This window comes from Cylas formicarius, unplaced genomic scaffold (assembly GCF_029955315.1).
Source record: "Cylas formicarius isolate icCylForm1 unplaced genomic scaffold, icCylForm1.1 PGA_scaffold_1__22_contigs__length_36826433, whole genome shotgun sequence".
Taxonomy (NCBI): Eukaryota; Metazoa; Arthropoda; class Insecta; order Coleoptera; family Brentidae; genus Cylas; species Cylas formicarius.
This window is the reverse complement of record NW_026844264.1, coordinates 26,272,846-26,293,477: the sequence shown is the minus strand read 5'-3', so window position 1 is coordinate 26,293,477 and position 20,632 is coordinate 26,272,846. Positions and strand designations below refer to the sequence as shown.

Here is a 20,632-nt window from a genome sequence, read left to right as displayed (position 1 = left end):
CTTACCATCTTGTAATGCTTCTATGAATCTAACAAAAAAATTGACGTACTGACAACAAAATTCACAATTTGATAACTGCCAGTAAGGATTCTTAGTAGGCAACTTCTTTCAAGTTGTAAAAACTCTGTATTTTGAATAGGACTCGAGTAACATTATTACAGAGCTAAATAATATACAAAGCTGACAGGAAACCCGTATTTCTGAACTAGAAGGACTATATTTTTGAGAAATATTTAATTGATCTTCACTACTAATCGAGATATCATTTTATTCAATTTTTGGCTATTTTGAAAATGGCCGATAACATTTATCTGCATCTGGCATTGACTATTGAGAAATTTTGAATAGAAAGTATGAAAATTGGGGTTAATTTGTTTTTAATTTCGAGGATGATAAAAGAAGAAAATATAACTTGACAGCTCACATATTTCAAAGGCCAAAACTTTTTTTTTTAAGGAGACTTGATCAAAATATGAAGTTTGTTATATTTTTGCAAATGGTTCAAAATATAGGGGCTGTTCGATATACAAAACATTTTTTGTGTTGATAATTGACTATTCCTTTGAAAAATAATATATTTCAAACTTTAAATTCCACTAAAAAGGTGGCTTGAAAATGTTTGTTTTAGAAACAAAAAATTTTTCACAGAAAAAAAGTTATCTACCTATATCTACTTAGGTATTTATGTTTGCTTTCAGTCTACAGATGCTTCCACGTCCAATATATGTACATTCCAATTCTATTTTGGCTATATTGCTTTTTGGATTTCATATTATATATTCGGAAATCCGTATTCTGGCAAAGTCATGATTCTAGAGAGCTTATGCCCTTTGGAACACAAAATGATGAAGTAGCTTGGTAGTAAGAATATTTTTACATTTTTGTTAACGCCTTAAAACCTCGTCAAAAATAGGCATATTTAAAGCATTGGCTGTTTTATATATTTTTTTGAAGACATCTTGCTACATTTTGATGTGACCAAATTGTTGTTGACATTTTTAAAGATTCTGTGGCACTGAGGCGCTTTAAGTGTCCTTAAATAGAAACCTCCTATTCATATCCTATTTTATCATATCCACCAACACATCTATTCCATTTTATTCTTAATAAATATTAATATTAAAATTTAAACAAAGTAAGGTGCTATCACATTCACATAGAGGCGGTAACACCCTATTCTTTGTGCTGATAGGGTACTTTAAATAATAATTTTCCGATATTTCGATGAGTCTTGGCATCGAAGAGTATTGAAATGTGATTGGTTACATTTTGTTGAACACCGTAACAACTCCAATAGTGCTCTGCTGCAGCCTTTTTACTGTATTTATTACATGACGATACAAGGCAATTACAATATAATACATTACAATATAATTATAGCCGCGCACTTCTAGCCACCCGGGTTAATATAATTGTTACTTTGCCATCTTTTTTAAATGTAGCAATATGTTTTTAATGAAAAAGGTGAGCTTTCCATTTAAAAGTGCTTAATTTGACCCACCCTGTGCGTAGGAACTTTCTTCTCAGTAATTTCATCCCTCCAAGTTTAGTATATTATTTTTTAACATCCCGTATACAGTCGCGGGACTTCCAAAAAGTCGACGCGTCACTACGGGGCATTCGGTTGTTAATGATTGCATACCGCAGTTAAGCATTAGAGTTTGCAGTCAGCGGCAGCGGCACGAGGAGCGCAAAGCTTCACGGACCGCGTAACGAAAGCTCGAATGCGACTAGTAGGAAGCGCTGGCGCGGGAGCTTTTTCATTCTGTACCGCGGCATGTTCGTTGCCATGTGATTCACCACATCCGCATTACAACTGTCGCTTCAACGCGTGCCAAAACGTAAGTTTAAGATAAGGGTTAACCGTTCGCGTTGGTGTTTTTCGGGACAGCTCTCCAACACCCGGAACAATTTGTGTGCAGGTTTTTAGACGTTCGCGCGGTAAAAAGGACTCGAAGGACGGTAGGAAAGAAATGGCCAGCGGCAGACGACTTCTTTTGTTTTTGGTTTTGATGTGCGGTAAGTGGAACCTCGTTTTTTCGGTTCAGTTGATCAACGAACCGGATGAACTAAAATCGAGTTTTTGGCCGCACATGTTGATTAGCTTGATGATGGTTGAACAAGCGTAATAGTTATTTGCGATTTATTAAATGAAGCAATCAAAGACATCTTGTCAGAAAAAAACTAAGAGAGGAATCGGACATCGGAGAGAATTTAACTGGGTGTTTTAAAAATCATTCACGTTGATCTTTCTTAAGAGGATTTACAAAAAAATTATTTAAAAATTTCTATAAGAATAAATGAATAATTTGAAGGAATCATTCTAACGATTCAAAATCATTATTCATTCGAATTCATGCTAATTGTTTACCTTATCCTGTAGATACATGAATATATAATGTTACGCTCATCAAAAAGTTTCGCCAAAATTAATGCGATTAATGCGGTATTCTAATTTATTTAATGTTATGTGAAATATTCATCACTGTAGAAATTATTGATTTGGCAACTTGTCGATGTTGCGAAAAGTTTTAAATAGTGCCGAGAAAAAGATACAATAGATTTTGAAAAATCTTGAAAGAGGTCCAAAATGTGTCATAATTTTACATCTACAGTAATTTTTTTCTAAAAACTTAGTATTTAATAGAGTAAAATTAGTATCTAAATTTAGTTCTTCTTGCAGGTATTTTCAAAATTTAAGGTGAAAAATTTTTTACATTTAGAATATTCGAGTATTTTCAATGTAGTGGCATTTTAAATTCAGAGGCAGAGACTTTAAATTTAATCTAGTTAACAAATATGATAAACGATCATTTTTTTGTATTTTTAAATAATATTAAAAAAACACGTGTCTGATATCTTAACTACTGCTCAGAATAAGCAGTTTTGCTAAAAGTCGATTAACTTTTTAAAAAATGAAATGAAAATTTTTTTAGAAACTCAACAGATTTTTTAAAATCCACCTTTTCGATTGCTATAAGGATTGAGTTTAACAGTAATGGAATGGAAAGTAATGGAACATAACCACAAGTAACACCACACAATATCGCATTTACTTTGGTAACTTTTATCTAGTCAACATATTGTAGATTCTCGTGAAAAATACAAAAAGTTACATTTTTTCATTAAATATTTGGAGATATTTTAATTAATTCTAAATGTCTTCCTTTTGCCCCACACTGCACACACCTGCAAATGTGATTGTCGACTTCTGCGACATCATGCATAATAAATTGGCAATTACAGGGTTCGTAATGAATACAAATACAAAAAAAAACGAAATCCCATATTTATATATAACGATATTGAGCGAATTAATGTCGCTCATTAATATAAAATATTAATTCACAAATCTGCTCTCTATTTTTGTAGTATATTTATATTACATATTAAGTGCTAGAAAAGAAAGTGTTTGGTCTTATTGGCTTGGTCGAGCTTAGGTATAAATAAAAGCGACGCTGAAAGGTAAGAAATTGGTATTTCGCAAGTTTGTTGACCTCTGCGGTCACATTATTGTGTACGTCAATAAAATCGCAAAGCGCGCATTAACATTTACTAGTATAACGTGCTTTTCACGTCCTGCTTTAAGTAAATGCATTGGCGATTTTCGATTCGCATTTATTATTGATGGTTTACCTTCTAAAACAGGCACGCCTCGCAGCAATTCTACTTGCAGGAAACAGTGATATGCGCTTCGTGTTCTACCTACACCCAAAGTTCACTAAGTGCTAAACAGAAATCTTACTTATCCGAAAAAATAACAAACAACAAAAATTTTCGTCGAAAAAAAAAGATAAATCCTGTTTAAAGTTTTTTTTTAATATAATAATGTTTTGATCATAAAATAATTGACAATAATTTTGTTAGCTCCTCTGATCATAAAATTTTGCCTCTTTATCCTGATTATTGTAATCTGTATAGGAAATAACATGAATTACCCAAACGTAATGGTTAGGACAGATGAAATTAACAAAATAAAATTGGCATATAGATAAAGGCGATGATTGTGAAGCAGTACTAAATACAAATAGTTTGAATATTGCGTTAACTAGTTCTCTTGTTTACATATTAATTTAATGATTCATTTATAATTACTGAAACCGTAATTGACGCTGACTGATAAGTTTTTCTTATGTAAATTTGTGCTCCCTCACTATTGTGTAAAATTTTCGATATTTTGTTTTATTTATTTATTTATATAAATTTTAGCCAATGTTTTTAATGGGGATTTGAGCACTTATTACTGTATTTTTAAAGTTAAGTATCCATTTATTATCATCTGCACAATTACAAATGAAGCCATATTTATTCAAGAGATATTAATGTTTTCATAACTAACTATAACGATAAAACTTTGACCGTTATTAGTCTATAATGTTTATTTTTCCAACTACATAATATCGAAAGCCAGTATTAAAATCATATGTTGGAGGATATCTGTTTTGAATTCTATTCTAAAAATAGGGGGAGAAAGCTATTTAATTCTTTACGTTATTATTGAGTGTGATTGGTATCGATTAAAATACACACAAAATAATGAAAGCATTTGTTTTATATTATTGATAAGATTGGAATCGGGCCAGCTCGAGTCGATCGAAAATATTTCGTGTTTGAATAATTAATCGACTAATTTGCCAGAAGTGCTCAAATGCAGTAGGGAGAAGTGCAAGCGCCATTGAACTCTGAAGCGACATCCACAGTTTCAGAGAATATGTTTACTTACCTCGGAGCAGCTCGAGTTTCACTCGGGCAATACGATTTTGCTGCCCATGTTTCCATTTTATTTGCGTTTTGGTTAATGCGCTTGTATGCAGGATGTTTACCACAAAAAAATTGGACAATATCTTGTGTGCTCCAAAAAGAGGTAGGTCCATTTTTTGGTTTGGTGATATTCGAGGTTTAAGTGACTGTATTTCTTCTAACATTTTTAACAAATATTTTCTACAGTTTACAGTGTGGTTACTTAAGTGTGCAAAATATGGGATTATTTTATTATTTGCCATAATAAACTTATTGTCCAAAGTTGCTGCGTGTTCGACAACCATTTCGAGTGGTTCCAAGCCAAACAATATATATATATATATATATATATATATATATATATATATATATATATATATATATATATATATATATATATATATATATATATATATATATATTCTCACGTATTGATTTACGGATGGAAAAATGTGATGACACTATATTCCGGGATATCATCCGTTCGCTGGTTGAACTCCGACTGGAATCCTGCATCTGACTGGAATCCTGCAAATCCTGCATCCGACTGGAATCCTGCAGACGTTTCGCCAAAATCTCACTTGGCATCTTCAATGCTCGCGCTCCGAAAACACTTCGAACACTGCAGGATTCCAGTCGGAGTTCAACGAGCGAACGGATGATATCCCGATATATATATATATATATATATATATATATATATATATATATATATATATATATATATATATATATATATATATATATATATATATATATATATATATATAAATTAAATTGTTAAATTAAATTTTTTATATTTTTGTTCCGTTGGTTACAGCGATATTAATTAAGCAAAACTTTAACATTTCTAAATTTTTTAATATTGATTATAATCGGCATATTAAAACAATCTAAATCAAAATGTTTGATCATGCTTTTGTACTTAGGCAGAACTTTTTTAATTCCAAATAACTTTTCCTTTTCCTTATAACATTTTGCTATTTTTATTTAAAATAACGTTGTCTATAGATAAAATGATCGTTGGACATGCGAAAATAACTGCAAGCAATCTATAAATTTAATTTTTGTCAATTATTTGTTTGATTTGTTGATTCTTTGTTTTAGAAAAAGTAGTTTTTTATAATTAAGAATGCTCGGCTTAAATAGCAAACAAATGAAAAAATTCTTTACAGAAGTAGTCTCGACATATGTTTCTGCATGTTTATTGTTTCTGATTTTGTTATTTTGTAAAATATTTTTCCTTTTTGATAAAAGGTGTAATGTATTAACGGAAAAAAAATAAATGTTTGTAAATTTTAGCCAGGGGCTTTAAGTGACAAACACTTCTCAGAATCGCAAGCAGGAGACTTTGGATTTCTAGTTGAATTCGCGTGCAAAGTCTTGCGTGCTTCTTTTCTTATAATATGCCAACGAAGAAAGTTTTTCTCATCGATACGACTGTTTGCTTGACTTTACTGGAAATTACCGAGTATGTGTAACGTGAAATGCAAATGCAATTAAACTTGGTAAAAAAAAACAAAACAACGATGTATTTGGAACGAATTTTTATAGTCCGCCACCGTTAAAATAAATCTCAATAGGACTAAAATTTACGAAGGCCCTAACGCGTCATTTTACGTAGCTTTTCACCCTCCAATAATATGATTTGTTATTCAGCAAAAATTCCCTAATTGCTCAATTCTCGAGGGTGAAAAAGGAAATGTAAATTATTACAATTTGTTGCATATGCCACAGAACACTAAAACAATGGGAATATATTTTATTACAGACTCGTCCTCCAGGGAAATGTCCGGGGATCCAAGTATTATACATTTCCCACAGTTTTCTTTTCGATGCCGGATCAACATTTTCCCTTTCAATTTGTTTTATAAGGAAACAACTCCAATGTGTGCCAGGAAAGGTAGATGCCAAATCACAATGAGAAGAATTGGGTACGAAGCCAATAGCGACTGCAAATTGTAATGTAACACATTATTATTCGAAGAACAGAAGCAACCACATAAATTTTTAGTATTAACAACTTTATGTCCTGTCAGGCATCTGTAATTTTAAAAAATCCGATAAAAAATGAGACCAGACCCGGTGCTCATTATAAATTCCAAAGTGAATATTTTTGTTAATATTGATATCTATATATGTTCCTTTTATGGCCTGTTCGATAGGTTCCTTCTAATACCTTGAGCATCTTCCTTGTCTTCTATTCCATTTTGCGGTTTTATATGAAAAATTATCTAATATAACTATTATATGAATCAGTGCTCCGATTTTTTACGCCTTTTCATGAAAACTTGCATCGAATTCAGAAATGGTATTTAATGTCTTAGGTATTTTTAAAATGTAGCCAAAATTAAGGGCATTCTATTCTTACCGCGTGTACAGGGTTGCCAATGTAACGTAACCCTACACCTTATCTCAGAATATACAGGGTGTACGGAAAAATCCTAAATACAAAAGTTATCTGGTTTGAAACGAAGTTTTATTTTACCATATTTTTGCATATAAAAGGCACTCAGTGTTGCCTGGCTAAACACAACTTCCTTTTTTTTATGGAACATCCTGTATATTATTACATTTTTGATTCTACTCAAGTTTCTAGGAAAATTTCATATATAATGTTCTTTTTCTTTTTTTTTGAGGTTTCCCAAGGCATCGAATCAGGGCTACGAGCTCGCCAAGGTTCCGTGTCAACCTCTCCTTGGAAATCGGTTGTTCAGCCAGTTAATAACAGGTCTTAACATATGATACAGAGCACTATCTTGTTGAACGATTAGGTCATGGTTAAGATCGCCTTCATAAAATATCGGCCCGAATAACTCTGTTAGGTATTATACCACGCCAAACAAATACACTTCTGTGTAACCCTGGTTCTGAATAATTTTAACACGGTGTTTCTTACTAGTACTAGTAGTAACTAGTACTAGTACCAGTAGTGGGTATTTTATTTTCTATTAAAAAGATCTTCATCAGTTTACAATACTTTTTCAAACATATTGGATTCAAAATAACGGTCCATCAGAGCGCAAAATGTTGCTTTTGCATTCTTATCCTCAGCTATTAATAACTGAACAGGGAGGAATTCAAATGGAAAATAATTATTTACTTTCAATGCGTTTTGAATGTTACTTCGACATACTTTTGGAATGTCACGGGAGGCTTGTCTTTCACAACTTTTTTCGCCCTCCTTAAAATACAGCAGAATATCTAATTGTTTTTCTGCAGTAAGGACAGTTCTCGATTTCGTCCTGGGTTTTTTTGTAGGTCATGCACTATTCTACTAAAAATCTGTTTAGTATGTAATCTGCTGGCTGAAATTAACTGCCGGTACTCCCGAAGAGCCAAAGTTGGACTTTTATTATTGCGAATAAAGCACTGATATAACTGTAAGCGTTCTTTAACAGTGTAAGGAGCCATATTTTTGATAATAATAAAATAAAAACGATGAAATTACATTTTACCGAGGGCTTGTGACATTCTTGCCCTTTTGTTTCTCATGGCCTTCTTGACTTTTCATTCGTTTTTATGTGTTGTTCAAAACTTGAAACCCACAGTAAAATCCTCATATAAGAATATTAATTTGACAATCTTTCGAAAACTAAACATTTTCAGCATAAACAACCTTATACAAACTTACTTTTATTTTTAATGGTAAATAAGACAAAATTCTGAAATCTGGGGGTTACCATTTAAAAATTTTTTTTTTGATATTTCCTTAATTTAGTACATATTTAAAATTAGTTTTTGAACACCCTGTGTTATTAGTTATCAAAATATTAATAAAAATTATATAAAAATTCTAAAGTAGGTTCCTATCAACAGTATAAGTTAAAAACATAGGTATAGAACATTGTATACGAAATTTTCCTAGAAACTTGAGTAGAATCCAAAATTGTAATAATGAAGGAAAAAATGAAGTTGTGTTTTAAGATTTTTCGTATATTCTGAGATAAGGTATCGGGTTACGTTAAATTGGCACCCCGCACATCTCAACCACAAAATCTTTGACAAATATGACAACACCGTAACCGTTCTACTCTCTTCAATATTCAATAATTCATATTCAATATAATTGATATTGGAGGAAAAATGCAAACAATTGGTAAATTTATATACATTGCATAATATATACAATATTAAATTATTTCAAAAAATATGGACATGTCGAATTTTATTTTACATTTCCAATTGCAGTATCGCCAAATTTGTTGTGCACTCAGCTTTTTAAACACTAATAAAACGCCTGACAAAGTGACGACTTTTGAATGAATCTTTCAAATCGTAGAAAATTTATCTCAAAATTAAAAGCTTCGAGGCACCCTCGCCGTTCGAGATGTGGAAAATTTTTCCAACGAAATAAAGGTAACGCCGCGGCCAATCATTTTTGAAAGCGCTTAATGAATTAAAATTTGTCGGGATCGATAATTAATTTTCTGTTTGCATACTTTTAACTTGATTTACAGAAAATAATGAGATTTTTCCGAAGCAAGCATTCCTGGCGTTTTCTAATAACGCCATATTTCCTTTGACTTCCGTTTGGTTCGAGTTTCAGTCAGGGAATTTCGGTATTATCCTGTTATGTAGAATTCCACTTGACGGAGTTCGATCGGAGCGGTAATTTTGTAACTCGCCGCGCGGCAAGTGTTTAAAATCTAATCACCAATCTACGGGTAACGCTGAAGTCAAGCTTTAACTTGCGCATCTAGGTTAACTCCTATTTGTGCTAGGAATAACTAATTTATAGTCTTTCAATTTTGTTAAGCATTTGTTATACCTGTTTACAGCGTTTCCTAAAAAATCAAATTTTGAAAATTTTAATATTTTTTTAGCTTCAGCCACTAAGAATGGAACTTATGTTTCTTGATTGTATGGATTGTTGTAATGTATGTATGGATGCAATTTTATTTTTGTTGAAAAAGAAAGACGGTATGTATAGACGTCCTGTTCTAATGCTTTTGAAGATTCACGGCTTAAAGCTTTATTTTTTCTGTTTTTACTGTTTAGAACAACTAAATAATATTCCTAGGAACGAGCAAAGGTAAATTTAAATCAAGTTAATGATTTTTTTAAAATTTTTATACAAAATAAAAAATTAATAGCTTGGATCAAATATTTAAGAGTTCGATTCTGTTCAAATATAATTTGTTGTTTCTTTTCTATCTTTAAAAGGATAAGTGAATTTTATGAATTTATTGTTATATTAATTTGTTACTGGTGCATGATTGAGTTAATTTCAAAGACTTCTTAATCTGAAGCTGAAAACTCTATTTTGCAACAGTTAACGAAATGTAATACAAATTTCTGTCTCTAACTTCTTCAAACTTTTCCTAATATTTCCGAAATTCATTTTAAAGTCACTTCACTTAAAACGTAATAAAGTTACTTAGAACGGTCACCGATGGACTCCCAAGGCCCATCACCATTTACAATTGGCGGACGCTATGGACATCAAATATAATTGGGTTGCGTAGGTGAGACGTCTGACTTGTGAACTAGGATTTTTGTAGCAAAATCTTAATCCAAGCTCACTAAAACGCACTTTGCCCAACGTCCCTATTGAATAGAAAGAAATTTGCTTTCAGGCTGACTTTGACTTTGCTCGAAATTATTAGTGCACGGTGTTCGACAACGCTTAAGTATTAGTGACTGTTTTTAAAAATAACTCAGCTGCACATAACTACGATTTTAGCTAAACTTAGACTAATGCATAATTACTTTACAAAATTTGCGTATAAGGGTTTGTCATATCAACCAAATCGTCCTGAACTTTGCACTATAAGCAATCTCCAAGAAAATGTAATTCTATTCTATCATGCAGGATAGTATTTTGCACGCATTAACCTTAAGAGTTGTATGAATAATTTGTATTTCTGTATAAACAAACAAATAATTAAAAGTAAAATAAAAAAGAATTCATTACATCGCTAATGAGGTAATATTATGTCAAAGTAATATATTTCGAATGTCATGTCAAAGCGACAGTTTTATATGACTTGTGCGATATGGAAAGCTACGAAAGCGAAGCACGGCAACCTTGTAAATATTTTTTCTTAAAAATCTGAATTCCAACTTATATATCGGAATTTCGATGTGCAATTCTGCCGTGTTTTGGCATGACTAAGGCAATGAATGTAAAGTTTTATTTTTTCAGTTTTTACTGTTTAGAACAACGAAATAATACTCCTAGGAACGAGCAAAGGTAAATCTAAATCAAGGTAATGTTTTTTTTGAAATTTTTATAGGGAATAAAAAATTAATACGTAGGATCAAATATTTAATAGTTCGATTTGGTTCAACCATAATGTGTTGTTTCTTTTCTATGTTTTAAAGGATAAGTGCATTCAAAATAAATAAGAACTAAAGTTTCAGATTTTCACGAAATTATATATTTTAACATGACAATTGTTTCGACAATACCGTGTCTTTATCAAACATCAACAGAACTTTTAGTTCTTATTTAATTTGATAAATGGATTTTCATCAAGTAAAAGCCACCTCACTTCAAAAGCCCCTCAAGATTAATTTTTTCAACACCTTGGTTTAAATGATTCTTTTAGATAATCAAATAACCATGCTTGCCTATGATTCCGCCCATAAAAGCTATATTACCTGTACCATTAGTTGACATGTACTTCCTCAATAAAACATTACATCCACCATGCTTCACCGTAGGACAGACATTTTCGATTTTCAGAGCTGTATTTTTTTTCTCCAAACTTATCCCGACCATCTGACCCAATGAATTTTTATTGTTATATTAATTTGTTATTCTGTATGATTCAGTTGATTCCAAAGACTCCTTATTCTGAAGCTGAAAACTCTCGAATGTAACCGTTTTTTACTTAACGAAATGTAATACAAATTTGACAATCTCAAAAATCATGAGAAGTCTTGGGATAAATAAACCACCTCCTTAAAGAAATTTAGCCGGAAATGTTGTTCACAAAAAAAGGTTGCCCTTATTTTACTGTCTCTTCAATCGATACACTTATAAGCTTCCTCATTCTCCTTCCTTTATTCAGAAAGTAGTTTTATTGCCGCGTCATCCTGTTACCGATTTTCAGGAGCAATGATTTATTACGATTTGTACAGAATCGAAACGCTATTGGAATTACATCTAGTTAGTATCTTTTAGAATTCATGTTAAACCATCAGCGTCAGGATTGAGATATGAAAACTATACACTTCCAACAATGTTGCAGTACAGTTGTACATTTTTATAGTGTTTGCGACAGTTTTCATTTGTAATTAAAATGGTTGTTTCGGCTGGTTGGAAAGAAACGGATTAACTACTTATATTTCTTTTTACAAAAATGTAAAGATTCTTTTCTCATTAAGAGATATTTTTCAAAAATGTCTGAACCTGTGTTCTATTATTAAACTTAGTCTCTGATTTCTTGGCGATTTGAAGCGTTGTCCCTAAAATTTAAATTTTTATTAAAACGTACAATGATTTAGTTACTCCCATGCTGCGCAAAACAATACTAGTTAAGTTTTAGCGCATTTTTACGTGTAATTTGTGCCGGATGGATCTAAAATGGAAAGTTGCCGTTATGTTTTGAATATATATATATATATATATATATATATATATATATATATATATATATATATATATATATATATATGTATATATATATATATATATATATATATATATATATATATATATATATATATATATATATATATATATATATATATATATATATATATATATATATATATATATATATATATATATATATATATATATATATATATATATATATATATATATATATATATATTTAATATATTTCCAATGTCCTGCCAAGTTGACAGTTTTATATGCCGTGTGCGATATGGAAAGCTACGAAAGCGTAACAGGGCAACCTCTTAAAATGTCTGAATTCTTCTTATATGTTGGAATTTCGATTTTCAAATCGCCCGTGGTTTCGCATCACTAAGGCAATAACTAAAACCAACCAAAACCAACCACTGGAGAAGTAGTTTTTTAAAACACAAAACTAAAAACGCAAATATTGAAACTCTCATCAGTGAATCAACCGGAAACCCTACTTAATATTCCGACTTCTATCTCGGAATTCCGAATACGTCCGAATTGCCTTATTTCGAGCTGTAAGTCGGAATTCCGAGATATAATTGGGAAGTCTGACTTTTTACTCGGGAATTACTACGGGAAAAATACTTTTCTACTCCCGTCTGTAAAATGCCAAATTACACACCGATCTATCGTGCGGAAAGCGTCAGTTTCGTTTCCCGCGAATCTGAGCCATTTCGGACATTTCCGGGATTTTACCACACGGGTTTGGGAGCAATCGGATGCTTTCGGAGATTTTACCGCACGGTTTGAATTTTGACGTATGGCAATTCTGGCGGTCATGTCGGTGAATGTACTCGTGTTGTTTTGCAAAAATGTACCCAAAAACTAGTACAAAGAAAAATGTTATGCAATATATATTTAAATACTACGTGCTATATGCTACAATTAGTGGATTAGTAGGTAAGTAAAGTAAAATTTTACATATCGTTCGCATGAAATTTAGTTGTTTTTAAAGTTTTTATATGTATACCTTCCCAAGACGAACTGTATCATTTTCAAATATCCATGTCTCAGTACAAACCAAACGAAATTGAAGGTTAGGACCTGCTTTTTATTTCCTGTACGGTTTTAAAAATTTAATCCTCTTAAAAGCTCTATTCTTGGGTGATCTTTCTTCCAATTACAGTCTTTTTCTTTAAATAAACTACTTAATGATCAATTGCAAAAGTTCAATAAACAACATAACGTTTTAAAATTGTGTTTATTCCGTTGTTTATATGACATATCTAATAATTACATCTCTCTCTGTTTAACGTAAACAGTGAAAAAGAGACAACAATAGCAGATCCGATCGGAACGATAAACGAATAGGTTTAATGGCAACTAGCAAATATAATGTTTGAATGGTAATCCGATAATCTGTTATTATTTTTTAATTGTTGAATTGTGTGTTGAATGCCGTTTACCGCTCTTGTTGTATAATATACTATTACCGGGTTGCCCTACTACGCTTTCGTGAAAAGCATATTTGACAATTTTAAACAAAAAATAATTATAAAACTGAGTTCGTACATAAAATGTATATCGCACGTGCGGTAAAGCTCATTGAAATACTCGCGTGGTTATACTACTCGATCTACGACCTCGTTATAACAATTTTCGTCACTGTTTACTGCAGTGAAACTTATACCGCACTAGTAATATAATTGAATATTACGAACGAAAAAACGGTGTGCAAATAACAGACAAAAACCGTAGGTGTCCAATCCCTGTAATGCGATTTCGTGACAAGGCGACTGAGTATATAAATGGTAACGTGCCCCTAAATGACCTTTACGGAGCGAATCCAAATTTCGAAACGAATATTGCTCCCCAAATTCGGACGGCGGACGCGCCGGGATTTTAAAAACGTTTTACCTAATCAGATCTGCGTATAGTGCCCAATGCAATGGCTGTAGTCCCGCCCAGGGTTGATTTATTTGGTTCGTTAGTATCTGTTTTTGTAACCTACGTGGCGCATTTTTAAATCTCGGGATTTGTGACATCGATATTGTTTTAAATAGTGGTTAACAATCCTTGTCCCTTGCGAATTAGGAATTATTGTAACCACTTTAGAAGAAACCTAATTTTAACAGCGTACAAAATAACGATTTTTTAAGGGATTATGAACGTTACGTTCTCACTTAGATATCTTCAAGTCGAAACTGGATTACCACCCTAATTTAAGCACAAAGACGAAAATTTTGCTCTCTCAAACGGGTTTAGAGAATCCGCACAAGCACCAACGTCGAATTGAATACTCGCTTTTGTGACTATGAGGAGACTGTTGATTTTGAAGCGGAAACAATGGCTTGCTCTGTGAAATCGATACGAAAATTGCTTGGTCTTAATATAGTTTTCTATTCCCGTCTGTAAAATACCTAATTACGTTTGCGGGAAGCGTCACTTTAACATGTCAGTTTCGTTGCCCACGAATCCGAGCCACTTCGGACATTTCCGGGATTTTACCGCACGAGTTTGGGAGCAATCGGATGTTTTCGGAGATATTTCCCACGCTTTGAATTTTGACGTTTGTCATTTCTGATAGTCATGTCAGTGAATGTATTCCTGTTTTTCGAAAATGTACGCAAAAACTAACGGTCGAAAAAAAAGTATAGTATGCAACACGTTCGGTAAACTCTTTAAATCACTCATTTATTAAGCACTCGCTCCGCTCGTGTCAAATAAACTCGTGAGTCAAATGCCGTTTACCGCACTTGTTGCATAATATACTATTACAGTATTTTTGCGATAGTTCTAAAATGCCTACTTTTACTATAAATTTAGTGTTCTACAATAACTTCAGTAATTATTATTAATTATTACCATCTACGCAAACTGACTCCAATTTAAAATTGCCATGACTATTTTCCTCAAAAAATATTGATCAATAAGAGCTGTTTGCACAAGTTTAAGACGAATTATAGACCATTAAAAAAGGATGACTTTGTACACTTAAAAAAAAACACCATCAGAGTCAAGTTTTAAAGTACCCATTTGGCTTCCAAAAACAATCTTTCGATGGATAAGATTATAACTAAAAAACTGTTTCAAATAACTCGGAATTCTATGTTTCCCATATTAAACACCGAACCCAAAATTTATGAAACAATAAAATACATAGCAGAACGTAGCAGGAAAATTTCGAAACATCTATATAAATTTGGTCTTAAAATTGCTTTCAAAACTCTGGAAGGTGAAATGTCGATCATTTCTCAAAAATTATATCGGCCAAACAGTTAAAACATTTAAGAAAAAACATAACGAAAAACTTTAGGTGTTTTATATGTAAAATGTCACCATAAACCTATCTACAAAAGGTAAATTTTCAGATTGACTTTTTAAAATATCGAGTTTGGTCATTTACAAAACTTTATTTTTGGTACTAAACGCAAGATAACAACAGCAACCCCCGTTCTTTAAAATGGTTTCGCTAGGCTACCGTCCGGCTGGCGCTTAGTCTAACTTGCGAAATGACAACGCGTTTCACCGAGGATTTAAATTTTACAATTTTTAATTGCTTATGCAATATTTCTCAAATACAAATTTTGTTCAGGTTCACTATTGTAATTTTGAACGAAATACAGTTTTATTTTAATATTGGGGCTAGTTATAGCTACCTGGGTGGAGCTCCGACCTAAGAAAAACAAAAAAGTACAACACAGTCACAAAAAAATTAACGTAATCATGGTTACTGGTTTATTAACACAACGGTGGCACCTAACCAATTAAAGTATGGACAGACAGTTAGATTGACGAATCACAAATGCAGTGGCATTCTTATAATCATACAAATATTAAGATGCATGCGCCACCAAGCTCGATTGCAAATTACACGTTTTATTCTGTAATTTTCACATGAAATTATTCTGAATTCTGCGATGTTTTACAAGTACTGTATTCCGGAAATATTGTTTTAATAATGCATCGCACCATGTTGTTAAAAGTCGTTAATAGTGTTGTCTATGTGCTTGTCCGTTTATTACTTTGAAGTGGTATTTTGGGTCAGAACACTAATGGACCACAAATGAGTACGAATAAATATAAGTATAACTGCACAATTAATGTATGTCAACGACCTTAATCCTATAAAAGCGAATCTAGTTGTTACGAACTATTGTAACAATATTTTTTGGAGGAAAAATTTTGATTGGTCGATTTTTGAAATAATATCCAACGGACTTTAAAATATGGCAATTATAGTTTCTTCTTCTTCTTCTTCTTACGGTTTAATTCGTCACTTATAATTTCAATGAATTAATTAGTAAGATGTGTTCGACAGTTGACACGAGTGATCGGCATGTTGCATTCGAGAACTTTTGTTGAGAGATCCATTTTTATTCTAGAAATTGCTCTCATTTTAATCGTAACATTTAAATGCGGCGAAATTCAGAATCTTAATTTTATGGCATTCGATATTCCAAAATTTGTTATCGTTTAATTGCAACGAAGACAATTGCTCCTGCTTAGTTCAAATTGCTGGATCGATTTTACAATTAGCCTCGTGCTTCAGAGTAGTGAATTAATTCGTAACTCCACGTTCCTTTACCGCTCTGCATAATTGAGTCCAACTGCGAAGTCTTTTGTTAAAATTACTAAATACGAAGCAAGATAAATTTGCTCCCATTAAATGCACACCAAGACGGTAAACCCGTTGAAACTGGATTTTTTTCTTTTGGTAGTTGGTAGATTAACGATTCAGTCACGGTTAAACACGGTTTTTTTATGTTCAAGTGAGTCTCCATTATGCATGGTGTACTGACAGGCAGTTTCGACACTTTTAGGCACTTATTTTTAACGATAAAAGGCGTTTTCTTTCACTTTCGCATGAAAAAAAAAAAAGAAAATTTGTACCAGAAATGATTATTTATATCTCAATTTTTTTTTTAAATATCCAGCCCACACTGTACGACGGATTTTCAAAATGGTTTTCGAAAAAATATTTTTTTCTGGAATCCGAAATAATTCGGCGCTTTTTAAAAAATACTTACCATATCCAAATTCTAGTCTAATTTCAATTGGTCCAGTTTGACACTTATGGAGCTCCTTCGCACGAAGATTGATACCGGATACGCTTATCAATATTTTAATTATTTTCGAATGAGTGTCCATTCATTCGAAGAACTTCATGATATATAAGACGCTACTGGACAAAAAATATTTCCCCGACTCATAATCCTTTCATCTTATTTAATTTTCAAAAATCTGATGCTCCGTCGTTTCAGTGTTCAGTATCCTGTCAATTATTTAATTCAGCCGCTGTTTGAAAGACAAATTTACCGATGGATTTTGGCTTTATATATTTATTTACGCTTATATTTGTTTCCCAGAGTCTCTTACCTATTATATTAAACAGTTTTTTTAGTACTTTTAACACGTCTGCACTTTTAAGCTGTTAGATTAAACAGTGCCAATAAATATAAATTCCCTCCTTCAAACAAGCGCAGAAAAAAAATATTATTTTGCAAACAAAATGAGGTTAGTATATTTTGACGCCATTTTTAAATTTAAATTTAATTTATATAATTAATAATTATGCGTGTTAAATATGCATATGCATATGCTGCTTCCAAACTAGATGTTGAACACCTGTATCTAGGTTTGCGAAATGTCGAACAAATTGTGTTTTTCTGCTTTTATTGCCACTTGAGTTTTAAATCCAGAACAGAAATCCCAAATTTCATATAACCTGTATAAAATCCCTTTAAAAACGCAATTTTTAAATCAACTTTTTGTAGCACTGAAATTTCACACCTATGTGAACTTTCGCAAAGCTCGGTATTCAAGCGAAGCCAGCAACGGAAAAAATCCGAATTTTTCACTAATTCTGTTTGTTTGAAGTGTGTCGCTTGATAAATTAATTTATGCAGGTCTCGTGAATACGTTTTAATTTGTGTATGGTTAAATTCGTTAAAAGTAGAAAATAGAGTTGACTCGTCTGTTTAATTAAAAATTTTAATTGCATGGCACTGTATTTAAAATTGTTTTTTTTTTGCAAGGAACTCTACTCTCGCAAATTCTATAGACGTTTTATTTTATACCTACTTAAACCCACATTGCGCTTATCATTGTTCTGTCATCAGATTTTTAACGTTCAGATAACTCTAGGATTATGTGTAATTATAACAAGTAACAAAACGATTTTGCCAATATATTTTTCTTTCATTTATATGTCTGTATATGCCATAAAATTGGCAAATTTTACACATTTAAGGAATGAATCAATACATTTAGTCAAAGTTCACAATCTACTTTTCAAGTGACGAACAAAAATGGTGTCTTTTTTTCACACCCCTTTAAACAACTCTTTAAACAGCTCTAACAAAATTAAAACCAAGTCTAAAAGCATGAGTTGCCTTTGTCCGTCAAACAGATATTGCCTGTATATTTATTTAAGCAAAAATTAAAGCTCATTTTGAATAAGAATGTTTTTATTCTATCGATGAATACTTTGATTGTAGTAATGCTGATCTCTCAGTGTGACATACTTTGTGTGTGTTTTTTTTTGTTTTTTCCTTTCTTTTGTTGATGTATGTTTGTACGTATCTATTTTTGAAGTTTGTATTTTAGTGTTCTAATGTATTTTTTTACTTGTTGACATTATCTGATACTTTTGTTAAAAGTCAACGGAAATAAACATTATTATTATTAATATTATGCATTATTAATATAAACGAGTCCATTAAATTTTAATTATATAATTGCTAAAAAATAATAAAAATAAAGAATAATAATATGAAATATAATAAAATAAATAAAAATGTATTAAATAGTAATAATTATTTTTTCTTACTTTCCTTATACTTTTTTCTCCCTTTCATCACCAACGCAATACAACAGACTTGCAGGCAAAACTAGAAAAATTAAATAAATAATAAAAACATAATTTAGTTTCCTATTGTCAACTTTTTTAAAATTTAAATTTAATTACAACAATTATCTAGAGATATATCGGCTAGGGTAAAGGCTTAATAAAAATTAAAATTTTTAATGACAAAAAGAAATAGAGTATTTGAAATTTCTAAAATTTAAACCAAAGTAATAAATAGATAAAATAAATACATAGAAAGTAGAAACAATATTAATACAAGTAATATAGAGAATATAGTTCCCTAAATAATTAAAAATTCCGTTTGTCATATAAATGTTGATGAGGATGACTAATGATAGAGTAACTTAATAAACTGGAAATACATTTCTGGCATTTTAGTATAAACGAATCACAGGCGTTTAATTTCTTATTTAGAATAATTGAAAGTTAGTTAGTATTATATGTCTATTTCTCAGCTTTTGTCCGAATCGGCTCAGGTAATTCTGGCGCCACCATTCAATCCAAACCAAATATCTTGAAATATTCATTGAAAGCTCCACCTTTCCAAAAGCACGTGAATCCGGGTTGAACTTAGAATTTTTCGAAAATCGTTTTATTCGCGTTCATTCAGTCATAATGGATGGTCCGTTGCACCGGGTCCTTGTTTACTTAATAATGTAGCCCCAGCCGAACGGAATTCGGTTCATACGTTCTAATTGGCAAGTGTTTAATTTATCGCTAATTAACACGATATTATTCCGCCCCGTTGACGGTAATTTTCTGATGCCGGTACCCCCTGCAATTGCGTGTTTGGAATGTAACGATGTTTCATCGTAAAAGGCGAATCGTTTTATTATGTGCCAGTAAGGATGATACAATGCGGCAAAATAGGGTTATGGATTTTAATATCGTGCCGTATTTAGCTACACTATATTTGCTTACGGAAGCTTTTTTCCACCATGTTCGCTCACTCGATCGAATGTTAACGACGCTGCTCAATGAGCGAATAAATACGCTGCATGACTGACTGTTGGAAATTCGTTACCGTCTCTTCGAACAGACACGGAAGCGCTTTTGCCGGTTAATCTTGTTTTTTCCGATAGTGTTAATTGAGAAGCGATAGATAAATAGATAAATGCAAGCGTATCAGAATTCTTTTTAGTTGTCGACGGGATTTTCTCAGTCACCATAAAAAGTAAGACCTGTGGTGATGAAAATTCAATAATGAAATTATAATGACATTTGTAGAACTACATTTACAAGTTCCGTTTTGCTACTTCTTACTCTAAAATATCCAATTATTTACCGATCATACGTTTACTTTAAGTGTCACTTTAAGACGCCAGTTTTGTTAACCTTTACCTTACGTTGAGTAGGGGTTTGCGAGCGAACAATAGATTTTAGCCACTGTTAGTATTTTCACGTTTGTCAGTTTTTATGGCCACGTCACACGTCTGTGGTTTGCAAAAATATATTCAAAAACTAATGATTGTAGACAA

The 20,632-nt window shown here is 31.8% G+C and overlaps 1 protein-coding gene across 1 annotated transcript in view; it reads left to right on the top strand.

Annotated features, from left to right (window-relative positions):
• Positions 1-1,554: 1,554 nt before the first annotated feature.
• Positions 1,555-20,632, top strand: part of LOC132697510 (uncharacterized) — a 127,019-nt gene continuing 107,941 nt past the window's right edge. The window contains exons 1-2 of the mRNA XM_060663109.1: positions 1,555-1,841; positions 1,923-2,019. Of these exons, the coding sequence (XP_060519092.1) occupies positions 1,725-1,841; positions 1,923-2,019 (214 nt within the window). The 5' untranslated portion in view covers positions 1,555-1,724. The remainder of the gene's footprint in view (positions 1,842-1,922; positions 2,020-20,632) is intronic.